Consider the following 16,658-nt stretch of genomic DNA (forward strand, 5'->3'; position numbering starts at 1 on the left):
TTGAAATTTTCCTATAGGATTGAAATCATCTAAAATTTCTATGTTTTTTCTCTAAATTAAAGGGGCCCTAAGTAGAAAATCCTTAGACTAAGCTTAAGTGTCAGGATAATATATAGTATTGTATAATTGGCTAATTAAGTTTGGGAAGTAGAGAACTCCTTAGACTAAGCTTAAGTGTCAGGATCGGGTTAGGAGCTAGCACGGAGAAATTAATCAACCCTAATTCAAATGCCATATACAGATCCAGCGGTATCAATCTGTGTATACCAGCAAAGACTGCATGTATTGCTAGTTTTTCTTTAAAAAAAAAATATGCAGACGTGTGTACGTGCAGTCAGCGTAGTGGACACAGCAGTTGAACTTAATTAGCTAATGACAACAAAATAAATTTGTGCCATCATGTTGGTTAATTAATCGCAGGTCCAATTAACTAAGGCAAAAGTCATCGTCTCATCGGTAGAACGAGTAGTTTAAGTAGGTAGCAGATGGACCGAACAAACAAGTAGCATCGCAGATGAAACCTAACAAGTTGAGCAAATGGTAGATGAACATATGAATGACCAATGATTCGTGGCACTTCGCAGCAGCGACTACATCACTACAAGATTCTCTAAAACCGGCGGAATCAATGGATCCTAGCTAAGCTACTACCACCAGTGCACATAGTACTACAGTACTAGTAACCAAATTAAGTAGCAGCACTGTGCAGCATTTAGTTATTGCTATGCTAATCTAAGTGCGAACCTTCTCTGCAAGTAAACTGAGGAACTGTTCATATATATGATGCAGCAACGCCACGTAGCAGTTGCTGTCACGTCATACAACGCATCGATCACTAATTGACAGGTTAGCTGAAATACAAATACTGTTGCAGAAAAGGCCAGCGACTGGTTTGCTACTTCCAGACTTCCAGTATGTGCCTGGTCAGTCTGCTGTTTAATTTAATTGCCCGCAGATCACGTTGAACAGAGAGATACCTGAATTAAGCAGCTCAATGCCTTGCAGTAGTTTAGTGCAGTTAGGAAATCCATGAATTAGCATCTGTTGAAGTGGAGGATAATTAGAGCATTTTCGAGGAGGAGTTTGAGACGTAAATGGTGTTGCACTTTATTCGGTAAGCTGCTGTACTCACTCACTGTAGTATGAGCAGTGCCATGGATCCAGCAGCAGTTGGCAGCTATATATGGATCCAGCAGCAGTTGGCATATCTGAATATAATAGATAATACGTTTCTGAACATTTCTGATGATTGATACTACAGATTATGAGGTGCATGTGTACATGGCAGCATGCCCGGTCCGTCCGGGAAATTAAGCAGCAACGCTCACCTCAATATGTAACCATGGAGCACTAGTTAGTTGATGAATTCTCCATGTATTGCCAAGAACATATATACATACTCATGGAGTACATACATTTCGGTGGCGATCGAGTAGTCAAAGCGAGAGATCCGTCACCCACGCCAACTCATGTTCGTCGCCATGTGCGCCCATCCTCCCGGCACTAACTCTCAAGCCGATCGAATTTGATCAGTAGCTTAATTATACATTAGTACTACCACACCCATGCATTGCTCAGCTCGATCATCAGTTCGCACATATCAAAATTAAACACTAGCTAGTAGCTAGCTAGACAGTTTACCAGCTGAATATCATATAGTAGTACACACTCATGCATACTATACGGTTACTACACCTATTTATTATTCTTAAATTTCGAATTTTCGATCCATACATACACAGGTATCTCCTTTGCTACTTGCAGCGAAGCTTCCAAAGCATGGACTAGTCTAATTCTTTAGTGATCGAGGGTAGTGATGTCACCAATTTGGATGAATCGGTCGAGAATGGAGTATTTCTCGCGTCAGTTACAGCAGGGAGTACGTAGTAACAGCAGCTAGTGCTCGATCGAATTCGTCGACTTGTAGTGGAGTAGCAGCTATTTCAGGGAAGGAAACGGCAAGGCAGCTATCTTCGTACGCCTCGTTAACTGCAACCCATCGATTGCCACATCTACACCTACGTATACAAATACACAAATAAATACTGCATACATACATGATACATACATACACGGCCGCTGCTGATAGCTACTACTCCCTCCGGCCCAAAATAAGTGCAGCCATAAGTTTTCGTATTCAACTCATCTTATTTGAAATTTTTATGATTAATATAATACTTTCTCCGTTTCATATTATAAAACTTTTTAGTATTGTTCACATTCATACATATGAATAGTACTTTATATATGACTTATGTTTTTTATTTTTTAAAAATATTTAAATAAAATAAATTGGACACAGAAACTGATGACTGCATTTATTTTGGAAGAAAGTTAGCAGTAGTAGCAGCAGCAGTCGTCGTCTTGGTACAGTGCGTACACGTCTCGATCTATATTAGTTTAGCACTCTGCCCGCTGCAGAGACTTAGCTCGATCGATCAATTCATCTCATCGTCCATGGCGCCCAAGGTGGCGGTCACGGAGGCGACGGGGCGGCAGGCGGCGTCGTTCGTGCTCGGCTGCGTGGCCACGCTCACCGTCATGCTGCTCTTCCAGTACCAGGCGCCGCCGGACTACGGCCGCGCCGCCAGGTCGCCGGTGCAGTTCTCCACCTCCAGAGACCAGCTGCTGCTGCACTGCGGCGGCAATGGAACGGCGCCGCCGCCGCCGGTGATCGCACGTGGCGGCGAGGAGGCTAACATCACCGGCAAGCCTCCGACGACTGCTACTGCTGTCGCCGAGGAGCAGCCGCCAACCAAGCCTCCTGCGACCTCTACTGCATCTTCACCAACTCATCATATTCCAGCAACCAGTACAGATCTTGAAGAAGAGGTTAGTTCTCATTAATCTCCCGGCTTAATTAATTTTCACTTCTTTAATTTCTTATGCGTCATCTGGTATCAGTAATCTGCTAAATTTGTGCCGTCTTGAATTCACTCTGCTGCCCACAGTTTCCTCACATGTTCAAAATTAACTCAACAGTACAACTCATCATAATAAAAACAGGGGGTTCTTCAATTTCAGTAGGACACAACTAACCCTTTTTGGGTGTCTGCCAAATGCACCAAGAAAATGATTTTGTAAGATATATGCTACATATAACCACGAATTCAGAAATCATTCCATGAGACTTGATCTACTATTTTGACTTCGAAAAATAGATAGGCTAATCAATTTGTTATATATTAATCTCGATCCTTGATTACCTTTTTGTACTTGTTTCGAGTGTACGAAAAGTGGCAAAGAAAGTCCTAGGATCTTACACCACCTAGTGATTCACGCTAATTTGATCATCAATGGCGGCAGGGCGGAGAGTTCCGGGGGTTGGCGGCGGCGGTGGCGCGGGCGGCGACGGATGACCGGACGGTGATCATCACGTGCGTGAACCACGCGTTCGCGGCGCCCGACTCGCTCCTGGACATCTTCCTCGAGGGCTTCCGCGTCGGCGACGGCACGCCGGAGCTCCTCCGCCACGTCCTCGTCGTCGCCATGGATCCCACCGCGCTCACCCGGTGCCGCGCCGTCCACCCCCACTGCTACCTCTACACCATGCCCGGCCTCGACGTCGACTTCACCTCCGAGAAGTTCTTCGCCTCCAAGGACTACCTCGAGCTCGTCTGGAGCAAGCTCAAGCTCCAGCGCCGAATTCTCCAGCTCGGCTACAACTTCCTCTTCACGGTAATTCAGTAACTGTAAATTGAAATTAACACCGCCATTGACTGCAAATCAAGATGAACTGATTAATTAACCAATTGCAAGATCAGGACGTTGACATTGTGTGGCTGAGGAATCCGTTCAAGCACGTGGCGGTGTACGCGGACATGGCGATCTCGAGCGACGTGTTCTTCGGTGACCCGGACAACATCGACAACTTCCCAAACACGGGCTTCTTCTACGTGAAGCCGAGCGCGAGGACGATCGCCATGACCAAGGAGTGGCACGAGGCGAGGAGCTCGCACCCGGGGCTCAACGAGCAGCCGGTGTTCAACCACATCAAGAAGAAGCTGGTGAAGAAGCTGAAGCTCAAGGTTCAGTACCTGGACACGGCCTACATCGGCGGATTCTGCAGCTACGGCAAGGATCTGAGCAAGATCTGCACCATGCACGCCAACTGCTGCATCGGCCTCCAATCCAAGATCAGTGATCTCAAGGGTGTTCTTGCTGACTGGAAGAACTACACCAGGTTGCCACCCTGGGCAAAGCCCAATGCCAGGTGGACTGTGCCTGGTAAATGCATCCATTGATTTTGATTGTCGATCGGGCAGTATCTGGTGTTGTAGGCTACGTACAGTCAGGAAGATAGCTTTATTTGCACATGAAAGGGCGAATTTTGTTTTTTTTGGTTTGTTGTAGATTGATGGGTCGATTTCAAGTTATATTACTGTATACCTGACGGCAGACAAGTATACGCATGATGGGCAAACTATATGATATGATATGATATGATATGATAGTACTTTAGATGTAAAGATGTCATCATGTCTTCAGCTATGATTGAATGAGAAGTACATCCATCCAAAGAGAGAGGCAACAAAACAAAATTCAGAAAGATTATACTATCCCATCTCAAAACTGTCTCGGGGGATCAGTGCAAGAGCCACATGCCTCATGTTTGTTTCTTCTTTTGATTGATTGATGGTCCAAACAAGACATTTTCCTCTCGCGGACAAATTCTTTTGGGCCCTCAGAGCTAGGATTTTTTTGGCCCAATAAATTTGATGGGCCTGAAAAGGATCGGCCTGTTAGGCCCTACTACTAACAGTGCACGGCGCCGCTTGAAGATGTGCAAGTTGAAAATGTGGCCCTTTCCCGTCCTTCCAAATTTCTTTTCAGTTTTGTTACCCAAAAGTATTCAAACACCCCAGCATCACTACATAATACAGTATATCTCTGAGTGGTCTTCAACACAAGTGCTATTTTTCAAATGCTAAACGGTAAAAGCAACGATGTAAAGTAAAACCATGCACCACTGAGAGCTCATATACTTATGCAAGTGACTTACTTTATGACACTAATAATCCGGCGTCACCAAGATGGAGCGGCCGGTAGGAGAAACTTCACCGAGCTAGCTAGGCGCCGAGACGGAGGCGGTCGATCGATCTGTTGCGCCGTCGCCGCAGTTGGACGAGCGGATCCTGAAACAAAAACGAAAAAGAAACCTTGATTTATATAAGGGCGGTTGGATCATATTCATATTCATGTACACCCTCCCTTTTACCAAACTTGAAGGATCACTTTTTATTGCATATATTACGCTTTGGATCTTTCTAATCACTGTTTTCACTTTAGACGAAATATTTTTATAACTCTTTTAACCATATACATTTAACTTGTCATATGTCAAAAAAAAAAATGATCTTACATATAGCTATGAGAGTGTTTTTCAAATAAGAGCTGACGTATCCGAGATCGTACATATACCAGAAGGCTCAGATCATGGCACGTTGCCTGCGGCGTACATACTAATCTCAGAACACAACTTTGTACTGTCTTCTCGATCATTACAGAGCAAATTGTTCATCTAAACACACAGCTAGAGAGCAGAAACCCATGATGGAGCTCTCCTTGTTATTGTTATGGATCTCCCTACTACTAGTAGTTGCTTATTATCACGTACGGTGATGTGATGATCTACATGAAGGAGCGCATGCGCGGGCGCACGATGGACTGGGCGCCATCCACGAATATGGTGCTGCCAGTCATGTACCGGGACTCGTCCCCAACCAGGTACAGCACCGTGGACGCCACGTCCTTCTCCGGGTCCAGCCATCTCCGCAGCGGCATCACCTCCCCCGTCGCCTTCTCCGCCTTCTCCTTCCCCACCCACACCGGGAACCTGTCGCCCAGGTGCAGCCCACGGCACACCGCGTTCACCCTCATCTTGTGCTTGCCCAGCTCCATTGCTGACAGCTGAAGAACACAACAAACATTTAGTACCTCTTACAGTTATGAGTGTTATATCTCGAGATCAACATGGATCGAATCAATTGTTAACTGCAATGCAAGTATCGTCTACAGAGTTATGCTGATTCAAGCATGTTTATGAAGAAAAGCATAAATATGGCCAGCTGAGATATTTCTTCAGTTCAGAACTGCTGGAGTTGTCAGCCGGTTATTGTGCTTGCCCAGCTCCATTGCTGACAGCTGAAGAAACAACAAACGTTTACCTCTTGATTTGAGTGGTGCTCGAATTCAACACAAACAGAATCAGTTGTTGATTGAACCGGAAGTGCTGTTTATGGAGGATTGGAGGCTCTTTTCTCAAGAACAACATATATTTGGCCAGGATCCTTTTTTCCCAGTTCAGAACTATCAGGGTCGTCTGTTAGTTTTCAACTGAAACATACTGCCATCTAAATGTATGCATTTCTTCATTTCAAGTGCATTGCAAGCTTAACATTTTCAGGCTTTGAGCAAAGCATAGAGAAGTAAAGCAGCAGCTCTCAATGATGAAGGGAGAACAATGGTACTAGTCAGTTGGCAGTACTTGAACAGAAGACTTACCCGGACCAATTGGTGAATGGCACCTAAACTTGTACCATATGCAGCAGCACCAGGATACAATCCTCTCTCAGCACCAATAATCTGAGTTAAGAATACAACAGACCCTCCACAACTGGATTCTGAGTCCCGGAGTCGCTTTGCAATTGCCTTTACTAGAAACCAAGGTGTCATTACATTCGCTTTCATTGTCTTCTTGAACTCATCTTCGCTTATATTGAGGCAGTCTTGTACTTCACCTGCCCATTTGGGAAAAACAAACATTTGTAAATGAAAACAAAGCGCCATTTTGCTGAAGTAGGGGGTTCCAGATTGTGTCATATCGTGGTTAAGTTTGATCACCAGGCATACAGGGTACAAGCACTAACCAATTGATCCTTTCAGTTGTATCCTATTACTGACAACAATATCTATCTGATACTGGTTTTGTGAACTAAGGCACTTATTAAGAAAGCTACGGAGAATGCGACATGAAGTACATATAAAAATACAATTCACTTTATTGTTGCAGAAATTTACAGTGAAATTTCAACAGTTCATAGTTGACAGACAGACTGATCCACCCATTGCCCAAGGCACATTTTCTCGGGTAGTAATCTATGAAAGATCAGATAGGGAATTTTCTCTAAAATTAAATTAGGTGAGCACTGGGCAGACTGTTTGGATTGAGCTTAGAGCATGGCGAAATGTTGTGGTTCTCAGCTACGAGTACACGAATTGAAGTCGACCGGAGGAATTTTCTTTTGAAATGCAGAGGAACAACTAAGAATTAGCTCTGCAGGAACAGCATACAGAAATTCAGAAGTAGTGTACGGACCCTCGTAGGAGTAGCAGTTCACCATGGCGTCTAGGCCGTCGAAGCAGCGCCACGCCGTGCCCACCGCCGCGTCGACGGCCGCCTCGTCGCAGCCGTGGAGATCCAGCCCCACCACCGCGACCGCATCTCCTCCGCCCCCACCGCGCCGCGCCTCCTCCGCCGTCCCAGCCAGGGCGCCCTCGTCGCCGACCAAAACCAATCTACGGCGGGAGAGGACGAATTAGAGAGGGAGAGTGGAGAGCACGGCGAGGCAAGAGGTCCGTACGTACGTACCGGCAGCCATGGGTGGCGAGGGTGGAGGCGATCCCCCGGGAGACGTCGTCGCCGGCGGCGGTGAGCAGCACGCGCTTGGCGTAGGCGGCGTCCCCCTCCCCCATCGACTCGTTCAGCATCGTTTTCTACCAGACAAAAATGGCTAAAATGCTACTCCCTCCACCTATTTTCCGTCCCTAATTTTAATTGTCCGTCTTATTTAAATTTTTTTAAAAAAAATTTAAAAACATAAGTCACGCATAAAGTACTATTTTATTAAAAAAATTTAAATAAGATAGATGATTAAAGTTGAGCACGGAAACTTATATACACTTAAAATGAAATGGAGGGAGTACTACTACTAGTCTCCAGTTTTCTTTTCTTTTTTTTTCTTCAATACAACAACAAAATAAATTTTAGGAGAAAGGCTGTGGTAAGAAAGCACACCAACTGACAATCAAACAAAGCAGTGAAAATAGAAATGCGGATTTATTCTATCTGCAACATTATTTTTGACAAGTACATACTGGAGCATATGGATAGAACATTACTTTCGACAATTACAGACTCACTGGACCAAGAGGATAATCTATTGTGTGCTGAGCAGTTCTATCTGCAATGCACAACAAGAAGGCCATGCCAACTCTCATGTAGAGTATTTTAACTTAATGCTAACACAGGATTCCCTAGTTCTTCAGGTATAAATATTAGTACAACAGAGCATATTTTACACGATTTTATGGGTTCCAAGTACACAGGATTACACCAGGGCAAAGATACAGATAATTCACCACCTTGGGTCCTCTCCAGCAATTCACACAACTGCCCATGTTTTCCTTCTCTATGGAGTACAACTGCCACTTCAATTTATTTCTCTATATCCCAGAAAATGATTTGATCATCTAAAAGTGCATAGAGAGAGAAGGTGCAGTGGCAACCTTCTCACGAAGGTTGAACTTCCTTGCAATACATGGCCGGACATCTTCCACCCCAACCAAACTTTGCAAAAATGGAAGTAATGTTAGGAGTTCTCTGTCATTACGATCATCAAACCAACTTTCAATAGGGACGCCGTTGTCTAATTGGAACCCAAAGGCCTGAAAGCAAGATACAGATGTATTAGCAACTATACTTTTGGTTCGTCTACTTATTACTAGTGCTACTAAGATTGCAAAACTGACATGACAAAAAAAGGAGGTAAATCGCAGCTAATAGCATAGAAATCTCAATACAGGCTACAAGCAACTGAGGCTATTCCAAATGAATAGAAACAAACTTATTAGAATTTCATTTCAAAGAAAAAGGAATCAAATTGCACCCAAAGTACTATTGCTCGGGTCCAACAGAAATTTCACTATAAGGCCCAATGAACAATAGCCCTTTCTTAAGCACTGCTGTACTAACAGAAAGTAGAAATTCTATACCATATCCAACTAAGAATGTTCCACGACTATTACTACAGATGAAGATTTTGAAACCTGAGAGGCTGAGAATATAGTGACAAGTCCAGTGGATAGATTTGCTGTACTGCCAGGAGAAGACAGAGAAACTGACTAATACAAACATCATTGATCACTGACCCCAAAAAAAAAAAAAACTTTCTTCTTTTTCTTCATCAAGTCCATGTCTACTATTAGAATGTTGAATTATGAATTTTACCCTCGAGCTAACATATGTAGCCCTATCACCCAATATTTACACATTACAAATTATAATGCTAAACAACGCAAAGAGACTATTGATAATTAGGTTTGCTTTAACATCCCACTACTTTGTTAGAAATTATTTTTAAAACCCATGGAATGAAAGATGTGTGTTTTCTTAAAAAGGAAGAAATGTGTACTCTTTCCGTACTCGTAAAGGAAGTCGTTTAGAACAATGTTTAAGTCAAACCTTGGGAATATAAATCATGAATAACTCTCAAGTTATTGAGTTTCAAAATGTAAAAATTATATGAATAGATTGGTCTTGAAAAATACTTTCATAAAAGTATACATATATCACTTTTCAATAAATATTTTTATAGAAATAAGAAGTCAAAGTTGTGTTTTGGAGACCGTGTCGCTGTCCTAAACAACTTACTTTACGAGTACGGAGGGAGTACAGTTTTAGCACATACCTGTGGTGAATTATCAACAATGACCACACGAGCCAAGTCACGTCCAAGAACTGATAGATCCTTTAAGTAGTTTCCCTCCACAAAGAGACAGGACTCGCGGTAAACTCGATGGCGGAACAACCTCCTTTTAGGATCAAGAATATTAAGTAGCTGTTCTGCATAAATACTTTGACTAGCTGTGAAAATGATGATCTCAAACATGCTTGCTACTGTCTCCAAGAACTCTTTCAGATATGGACGGCAACGCACATAGATTGTGTGCTCTCTGAGATTAAAATGAACTGGGAATGTGAAGTCAGAATCTTCACAGGGCTCAAGAGTAGAGTGCACCAGTGTCTCTGCATGACAGCATAACAATAATGGTAGATTAACATTGACTGCACAATATAATGTACAGAGGTTACATGTAATGGCTAACACCAAACAACAGGACAGACTGTATATGATCAAGTAAATGAACAACCGGAGATATTGAAGCTAAACAGAACAGGAATGTGCACACATCTCATAGGGTGGATGTTCTCTACTCCCTCCGTCCCATAAAAAACGAATCTAGGACCGGATGTGACACATCCTAGTACTACGAATCTAGACAGAGGTCACATCCGGTACTAGGTTGTTTTTTTATGGGATGGAGGGAGTACTCACTAAAAGCTAAGCAACATGCTTTACAATTATATCATAAGTGGAATAATAAGCAAGTTACATGATCCTAATAACAATATGCAATCCATTTTGACATAAACTTATAACTGTGCAAAATCCAGGTCTCATGAGCTTTAACATTTCCAAGCTAATCACAGATTATTGACTTTGGAAGAAACATAATCATTAATGATTCCATTAAAGGAGTTTACCAAGAGTCTATCCAAGTTAAAGTGTGCACAACATTCACATCTTACCATCCAGATCAAGGACAAGGGTAGTTCTAGGACAGCTCCGAGTTTGCTTTGGAAGAAGAACAGGTCGAAACTTGGGAACCACCAAAGATAAATCAGGCAAATCTTTTATGAAGGCATACGGATCAAAATAATCAAGCTCTACAGTTTCATCAGGATCAGCACACCCATCTGTTGAGGTAGAATCTTGGCTTTGTTCATCAATACACTCTAGCTTTGAGTGCTGCATTGCAAGATATATAGCAGACACTTCAGGAGAAAGGCTGCCCAATTCACTGAATTCATCATCTTCGAGCGTGCTTCCACATGCCGATTGCATATGAATATCATAAGAGTGTTTGCTCAAACCATCAAAAGTATTGCATGATATGCTATTGGTAACATATTCAGCATTCTGAACAGGCTCATGTATGACTTCTTCATGTACTAAGCCTGCATAATGACAATGGCGTATTGGAAAATACAAACTGGAGAAGCAATGCAGCAGGTATCAGTATGCACAGAGTGCATCTAAATATGCAATGTACACTATCATGAAGTCATCTAAAAAATGTTGTTTTTCTTATTCTCTAGATAAATGCATGTGAAAAATTCAAACACAGATCTGACACTTGGAGTGCAGAAAATAAATGCTAAGGTGGAGTTATATTCAAAAGGTACCTTCGCTCAAGCAGTCAGTAACATCTTCCTTCTGATTGTGAAAACTGGGAGAAAATATGGAATCACATGAACGATCTTCATCATTTTCATGAGATTGCTAGCAATAGAAAAAGATCAACCAGACAAATAAGTAAAGGATAAAGCAACAGTCAATTTGAGGTTATTTCAGAAACAATATTGCTTTCCTCTTTTTTCTTTTTTCGCTTTTATCGAAACACACCGTATGTTAAAATGTATGATTACACAAATAGACAACACCTGACCAGCTAAAAAATTCACTTTGAGCAGAAAGAACTTTACCTTGTGATTGAAGAAACTGCTACTTGGCACGCCCGCGACATCATTTCCAGTACCAGCAGAATCATAAATAGAATTCAATTTTTTCCCACCCCTAAGAGCTCGATTTTTCTTCAGAAGGCCTCCACCTGCAGAGGTAGCAATTCATATTTGGAACAAAATCAAGAAAAATCTATGTGGAGCCACAACCAATTTCAAGAAAACTCAAGATAAAGGAAAATTGAAGAATAATTTCCCAAATAATACCAAGCATAATTGTAGTAGTGGACAAAAAAAAGGCACTTAAACATCAGGAATAAGCTTGGATATAATGAGCACTGCAGAACACAACAAGTAGGATGAAAAGCTCTGGAAGTTTTCAGTTTACTCTCCCATACTCATAGTTTCATACATTCCTATAAATAGGCTATAGCTTTGTACTGTACATAATAGTAGGGGAAACTTTACCGATCTGCTTTTTGGAGGAAGAAGTAATCAGATCATTGACTTTATGTTCAGCAGCTGCAGCCTGAGTTGATCTGCTTGATTTTCGGCTATTTGGGGGATTGATATGCTCAGTGGTGGCATTTCTTGCAAGGCCTTTTTTTCTTGTTGGCATTTTCAATCAAGAAGTGTCCTAAATAGCAGCCGATTTATATACCAGAACAAGAATAGCACATCAGACAAGCAGACAGCCCGTTTCCTTGGTGAAGACTGCTCAGGGTTATTGTGCAACTTTCAGGGTGCTGACCTAGAGGAAGATGAAAAAGGAATCAGCTATAAGCAGTACAAGTCAACAAACTGCATTTCAATTTTCATACACGATTGTTTAAAATGATGATACACAAAAGTTGGTATAAAACTACAGAATACTTCAGGACGTCAAAGATTGGAAAATTAACTTCATTGAATGACATACAAACTCACTACATACGCTGAATTTAGCTCTTAGGTACTTCAATCAATATATGTCAAACTCTCCCCACAGTCATCAAAAAACAGGACGCTACTACGGCATACACACTTCAGTCACTCGGTAGGCCACTCCGTACGGCACTCACCGTATCGGCGTTCGCTACTACTACAGGAGTGACCCCTCAGCTCGCGGCAGCGACGAAATCGCGCATACGGAAGTCGGAGGAGGCGGTCGCTGGTCATCAGCGCCGGCGGAACCCAGCAGCATTACCGGAAAATCCAAGCATGAAGGTGTCGGGAGTCAAAGAGGCATACCGGAACAAGGAGCGCAGAGGCGGCGGCGGGCGGGACGGGACCAGCCGGAGGAGGCGGGGGAAACCAAACCCTAGCGGCGGCCGCCGGAGAGGAAGCGGACAGGAGAAGAGGGATTTTTGAATCGTCGAAGAGGGGAGGGAGCTCCAAAAGGGCGAGAAAGTAAGCGTGTCAGGTGGGCCCCACGTCAGAATCCAGTAGGTGTAGGCGGGCCGCCTGGAGCTTGGCCCATTAAGGCCCAATCAAATAATACAGGCCCAGTAAGCTGAAAGAACCATGGGCTATAAATAGCTAGCTGGTTTTCGGGGAATAAAACTCCGAACCCCCTCGACAGGTTCGGGAAGAACACGCGTTCGTATCTGCAACGCGAAATAACTCAACGGCTGCATATGCAGAGTTGAATTTGAACTTATATATATCACATGTTAATACAACTTCTTATATTTTTTTAAAAAAAATATATCTATATATTTAAGTAACATACAGACACAAGTGAATATTTTCTCGAGGACTCAAAATCCACTTCCTATATATACCACCAGAAGCTAGCAGGAACGGGAAGGCAGGTCGGTCATACACGTAAGATAGGACAGGAGTATGAGAGAGCGAGAGCAATAGCAAAGCCCAGTGATGGCGACGCTGCTCTCCAAGCTCCTAGCTCTGCCTCAACAATGGCAGCTCCTCCTACTCCTCCTCCTCCTCCCAATCGCCTCCCTCCTGTTGGTAATTGGCAGGAACACCGGCGGCCGTCGTCGCCGGCGGCATCTTAGACTGCCTCCGGGCCCAGCGCGGCTGCCGGTCCTGGGCAACCTGCTCCAGCTGGGCGCGCTGCCGCACCGGAGCCTGCGGGATCTGGCGCGGCGGCACGGGCCGGTGATGATGCTGCGGCTGGGCGCGGTGCCGGCGGTGGTGGTGTCCTCGCCGGAGGCGGCGCAGGAGGTGCTGAGGACGCACGACGCCGACTGCTGCAGCCGGCCGTCCTCGCCGGGGCCGATGCGGCTGTCGTACGGGTACAAGGACGTGGCGTTCGCGCCGTACGACGCCTACGGCCGCGCGGCGCGCCGGCTGTTCGTCGCCGAGCTCTTCAGCGCGCCGCGCGTCCAGGCCGCATGGCGCGCGCGCCAGGACCAGGTACAGTACAGTACAACGATAGCCTGCATCTTGTTTGTCTCCCTACTGTGTGGTACACACAATTTCCATCTACCAAGTGGGCAAAATTTCCACACATGTATGATAGGCCTGCTTGGATGGTGAGGTGAAGGAGACATTTTCATTGTACATGCCCTTGATGATGACATGTTGATAATTGGTTGGTGGTAGGCTGGTAGCTAGCTATTACCTCCATACCGAAATAATTATAGTTTTAAGTATTAAGGTTCAAGAAGAAAGATGTCCTTCATTAAATGGTGAATATGTGAGATTGTGAGGGTGGTTAAGGGTAAAATTGAGAGAAATTTGAATGAGATATCATTGATGGAACAATTAGTACTCTACTAGAGTGACAACTGTTTTGGGATAAATTTTAAATCCTAAAAATGCAATTATTTTGGGATAGATGTAGTACTAGCTACTCCCTATGTCCCTTAGAAAACCAATTTAAAATGGGATGATATATTTTCTTGTACATAAATGTAAATAAGTTTTTATCTTAGATTTATTATATAAAAAACATCTTATTTTATTTTAGGTTGGATTTTTGTGGGACGGGGGTACGGAAGAAGATAACGAGTAGCAGATTCGCGATTTTGTCTTCGTCTGTATGTTTCTACCTATTATTGGATATATGGAAATCTCGCTAGCTGTTGGGGGGAAGTTGCATGCATTTGACAAAATGGAAAGCATCGGTGCAAATGGATTTGACAAGTGAATTACTTTATCTATACATTAAAATTAATAATCTAGAAGGTGCTTGGTTCTCATCTCCAGCTTTAATAAACATAAATATGATTAAAATAGTTTAGTTGAGATGTTATAAGTTAATGAGAGAGAGGAGACAACAAATTTGCACCTTAATCAGATCATGTAATGTACTTACATGCTTCCTCCATTTTTTAATATATGAAGTTGTTTACTTTTAACATTATATTTATCATCCGTCTTATTAAAAAAATTATAGATATAATTTATTTTCTTATGATTTTTTTACATCAACTAAATTAAAATCTCAACTTTATACTTTTACATATTTATACTAATTTTTAAATTAATATAAATGATCAAACGTTATAGTATCTAATTCGTATTGGTTGATATATGGAGGATTTTGCAATCTAATCAAGTGCATATACATTCATTTACTCATCACGTTTCAAACATCAATCAAATAGTTATACAGTTCTTAAATAATTGACAACATTTAAATCAAAATAAAAGATTCGATCATAAATATTACTACTCCGTACTACCATAATTTTTATTATAGTGAAATCTGTAGGGTTTTACCTTAGATGTGTTGATGATTGAAATATGGCAGTGATACAACGTATGGCTTGGCATGGCAGGTGGAGAAGCTGATCGGGAAGCTGACACGGCCGGAGCCGGAGCCGGTGGAGCTGAACGATCACATCTTCGCCCTGACCGACGGCATCATCGGCGCGGTGGCGTTCGGCAGCATCTACGGCACGGAGCGGTTCGCCGGCAGCGGCAGGAAGCGCTTCCACCACCTGCTCGACGACGTCATGGACATGCTCGCCAGCTTCTCCGCCGAGGACTTCTTCCCCAACGCCGCCGCCGCCCGCCTCTTCGACCACCTCACCGGCCTCGTCGCCCGCCGCGAGCGCGTCTTCCAACAGCTCGACGCCTTCTTCGAGATGGTCATCGAGCAGTATCTTGACTCTGACAGCAGCAACGCCGGCGGCGGCGGCGGCAACCTCGTCGGCGCCCTGATCGGCCTGTGGAAGCAGGGGAAGCAGTACGGCGATCGCCGGTTCACCAGGGAGAACGTCAAGGCCATCATCTTCGTAAGCAGCAGCAGCACACGTCGTCGTCGTCAGCTAGTCAAATACACAAACACCTGCCACGCATGGCGATCGTGACGGCGATCTTTGCTTGTAATTGCAGGACGCGTTCATCGGTGGGATCGGGACGAGCTCGGTGACGATCCTGTGGGCGATGGCGGAGCTGATGCGGTCGCCGCGGGTGATGCGGAAGGTGCAAGCCGAGATCAGGGCCACCGTCGGCGACCGAGATGGCGGCGGCATGGTGCAGCCGGACGACCTGCCGAGGCTCGCCTACCTCAAGATGGTGGTGAAGGAGACGCTGCGGCTGCACCCGCCGGCGACGCTGCTGATGCCGCGGGAGACGATGCGCGACGTGAGGATCGGCGGGTACGAGGTGGCGGCGAGGACGCGGGTGATGGTGAACGCGTGGGCGATCGGGAGGGACGCGGCGAGGTGGGAGGAGGCGGAGGTGTTCGACCCGGACAGGTTCGAGGCGAAGCGGGTGGAGTTCAACGGCGGGCACTTCGAGCTCCTGCCGTTCGGGTCGGGGCGGCGGATCTGCCCCGGCATCGCCATGGGCGCCGCCAACGTGGAGTTCACGCTGGCCAACCTGCTGCACTGCTTCGACTGGGCGCTGCCGGAGGGGATGGTGCCGGAGGAGCTGAGCATGGAGGAGTCCGGCGGCCTCGTGCTCCACAGGAAGGCGCCCCTCGTGCTCGTGCCCACTAGATACATACAACTATAGGAGTACAAATGAAATGGAATTTAGCTAGTAGCGAAGCCGCGACTTCGGCCTTGTTTAGTTCCTAAATTATTTTTTTTCCAAAAACGTTACCTCCAATCTTTAGATACATATATAAAGTATTAAATATAAATAAAATAAAAAATTAATTGCACAGTTTGTATGAAAATCACGAGACGAATCTTTTGAACCTAACTAGTCCATGATTAGCCATAAGTGTTACAGT

At 44.3% G+C, this 16,658-nt stretch overlaps 4 protein-coding genes across 7 annotated transcripts; 2 read left to right on the top strand and 2 right to left on the bottom strand.

Moving 5' to 3' along the window:
• The first annotated feature begins 2,407 nt into the window (after window positions 1-2,407).
• Window positions 2,408-4,551, top strand: LOC127766010 (uncharacterized protein At4g15970-like). The gene is made up of 3 exons (XM_052290998.1): window positions 2,408-2,832; window positions 3,307-3,678; window positions 3,765-4,551. The coding sequence occupies exons 1-3, from the start codon at window positions 2,458-2,460 to the stop codon at window positions 4,242-4,244; spliced, it is 1,227 nt and encodes a 408-aa protein (XP_052146958.1). The 5' UTR covers window positions 2,408-2,457; the 3' UTR covers window positions 4,245-4,551.
• A 748-nt stretch (window positions 4,552-5,299) lies between these two features.
• Window positions 5,300-7,736, bottom strand: LOC127767869 (uncharacterized). Of its 2 annotated transcripts, none has more exons than XM_052293332.1 (4): window positions 7,592-7,736; window positions 7,319-7,518; window positions 6,505-6,740; window positions 5,300-5,910 (listed from the first exon to the last, which is right to left on the bottom strand). In XM_052293332.1, exons 1-4 carry the CDS (start codon window positions 7,708-7,710, stop codon window positions 5,632-5,634), a joined length of 834 nt encoding a protein of 277 aa, XP_052149292.1. In that variant the 5' UTR covers window positions 7,711-7,736; the 3' UTR covers window positions 5,300-5,631. The 2 variants fall into 2 exon arrangements, with proteins under 2 accessions (XP_052149292.1, XP_052149293.1); XM_052293333.1 differs by having other exon boundaries at window positions 7,588-7,674.
• A 304-nt stretch (window positions 7,737-8,040) lies between these two features.
• LOC127767868 (uncharacterized) lies at window positions 8,041-12,879 on the bottom strand. Of its 3 annotated transcripts, none has more exons than XM_052293329.1 (7): window positions 12,755-12,879; window positions 11,993-12,275; window positions 11,549-11,673; window positions 11,249-11,345; window positions 10,592-11,020; window positions 9,690-10,027; window positions 8,041-8,667 (listed from the first exon to the last, which is right to left on the bottom strand). In XM_052293329.1, exons 2-7 carry the CDS (start codon window positions 12,141-12,143, stop codon window positions 8,473-8,475), a joined length of 1,335 nt encoding a protein of 444 aa, XP_052149289.1. In that variant the 5' UTR covers window positions 12,144-12,275; window positions 12,755-12,879; the 3' UTR covers window positions 8,041-8,472. The 3 variants fall into 3 exon arrangements, with proteins under 3 accessions (XP_052149289.1, XP_052149288.1, XP_052149291.1); XM_052293328.1 differs by having other exon boundaries at window positions 11,993-12,270; window positions 12,755-12,868; XM_052293331.1 differs by lacking the exons at window positions 11,993-12,275; window positions 12,755-12,879 and having other exon boundaries at window positions 11,249-11,292; window positions 11,549-11,670.
• Window positions 12,880-13,318: 439 nt separating this feature from the next.
• On the top strand, window positions 13,319-16,586 carry LOC127767304 (4-hydroxyphenylacetaldehyde oxime monooxygenase-like). Its single transcript, XM_052292592.1, has 3 exons — window positions 13,319-13,882; window positions 15,253-15,711; window positions 15,812-16,586. The coding sequence occupies exons 1-3, from the start codon at window positions 13,382-13,384 to the stop codon at window positions 16,433-16,435; spliced, it is 1,584 nt and encodes a 527-aa protein (XP_052148552.1). The 5' UTR covers window positions 13,319-13,381; the 3' UTR covers window positions 16,436-16,586.
• Window positions 16,587-16,658: the final 72 nt, after the last annotated feature.

Source organism: Oryza glaberrima, chromosome 3 (assembly GCF_000147395.1).
Source record: "Oryza glaberrima chromosome 3, OglaRS2, whole genome shotgun sequence".
NCBI lineage: Eukaryota > Viridiplantae > Streptophyta > Magnoliopsida > Poales > Poaceae > Oryza > Oryza glaberrima.

Coding starts and splice junctions, on each gene's coding strand:
- LOC127766010 (XM_052290998.1), top strand. CDS start 2,458: ATGGCGCCCAAGGTGGCGGTCACGGAGGCGACGGGGCGGCAGGCGGCG. Junction 2,833..3,306: donor GTACAGATCTTGAAGAAGAG/GTTAGTTCTCAT, acceptor CAATGGCGGCAG/GGCGGAGAGTTCCGGGGGTT. Junction 3,679..3,764: donor GCTACAACTTCCTCTTCACG/GTAATTCAGTAA, acceptor TTGCAAGATCAG/GACGTTGACATTGTGTGGCT.
- LOC127767869 (XM_052293332.1), bottom strand. CDS start 7,710: ATGCTGAACGAGTCGATGGGGGAGGGGGACGCCGCCTACGCCAAGCGC. Junction 7,519..7,591: donor CTCGCCACCCATGGCTGCCG/GTACGTACGTAC, acceptor CTCCCGCCGTAG/ATTGGTTTTGGTCGGCGACG. Junction 6,741..7,318: donor GAACTGCTACTCCTACGAGG/GTCCGTACACTA, acceptor CCAAATGGGCAG/GTGAAGTACAAGACTGCCTC.
- LOC127767868 (XM_052293329.1), bottom strand. CDS start 12,143: ATGCCAACAAGAAAAAAAGGCCTTGCAAGAAATGCCACCACTGAGCAT. Junction 11,674..11,992: donor TTCCTCCAAAAAGCAGATCG/GTAAAGTTTCCC, acceptor CTACCTCTGCAG/GTGGAGGCCTTCTGAAGAAA. Junction 11,346..11,548: donor GCAGTTTCTTCAATCACAAG/GTAAAGTTCTTT, acceptor TTCTATTGCTAG/CAATCTCATGAAAATGATGA.
- LOC127767304 (XM_052292592.1), top strand. CDS start 13,382: ATGGCGACGCTGCTCTCCAAGCTCCTAGCTCTGCCTCAACAATGGCAG. Junction 13,883..15,252: donor GGCGCGCGCGCCAGGACCAG/GTACAGTACAGT, acceptor TTGGCATGGCAG/GTGGAGAAGCTGATCGGGAA. Junction 15,712..15,811: donor ACGTCAAGGCCATCATCTTC/GTAAGCAGCAGC, acceptor TTGTAATTGCAG/GACGCGTTCATCGGTGGGAT.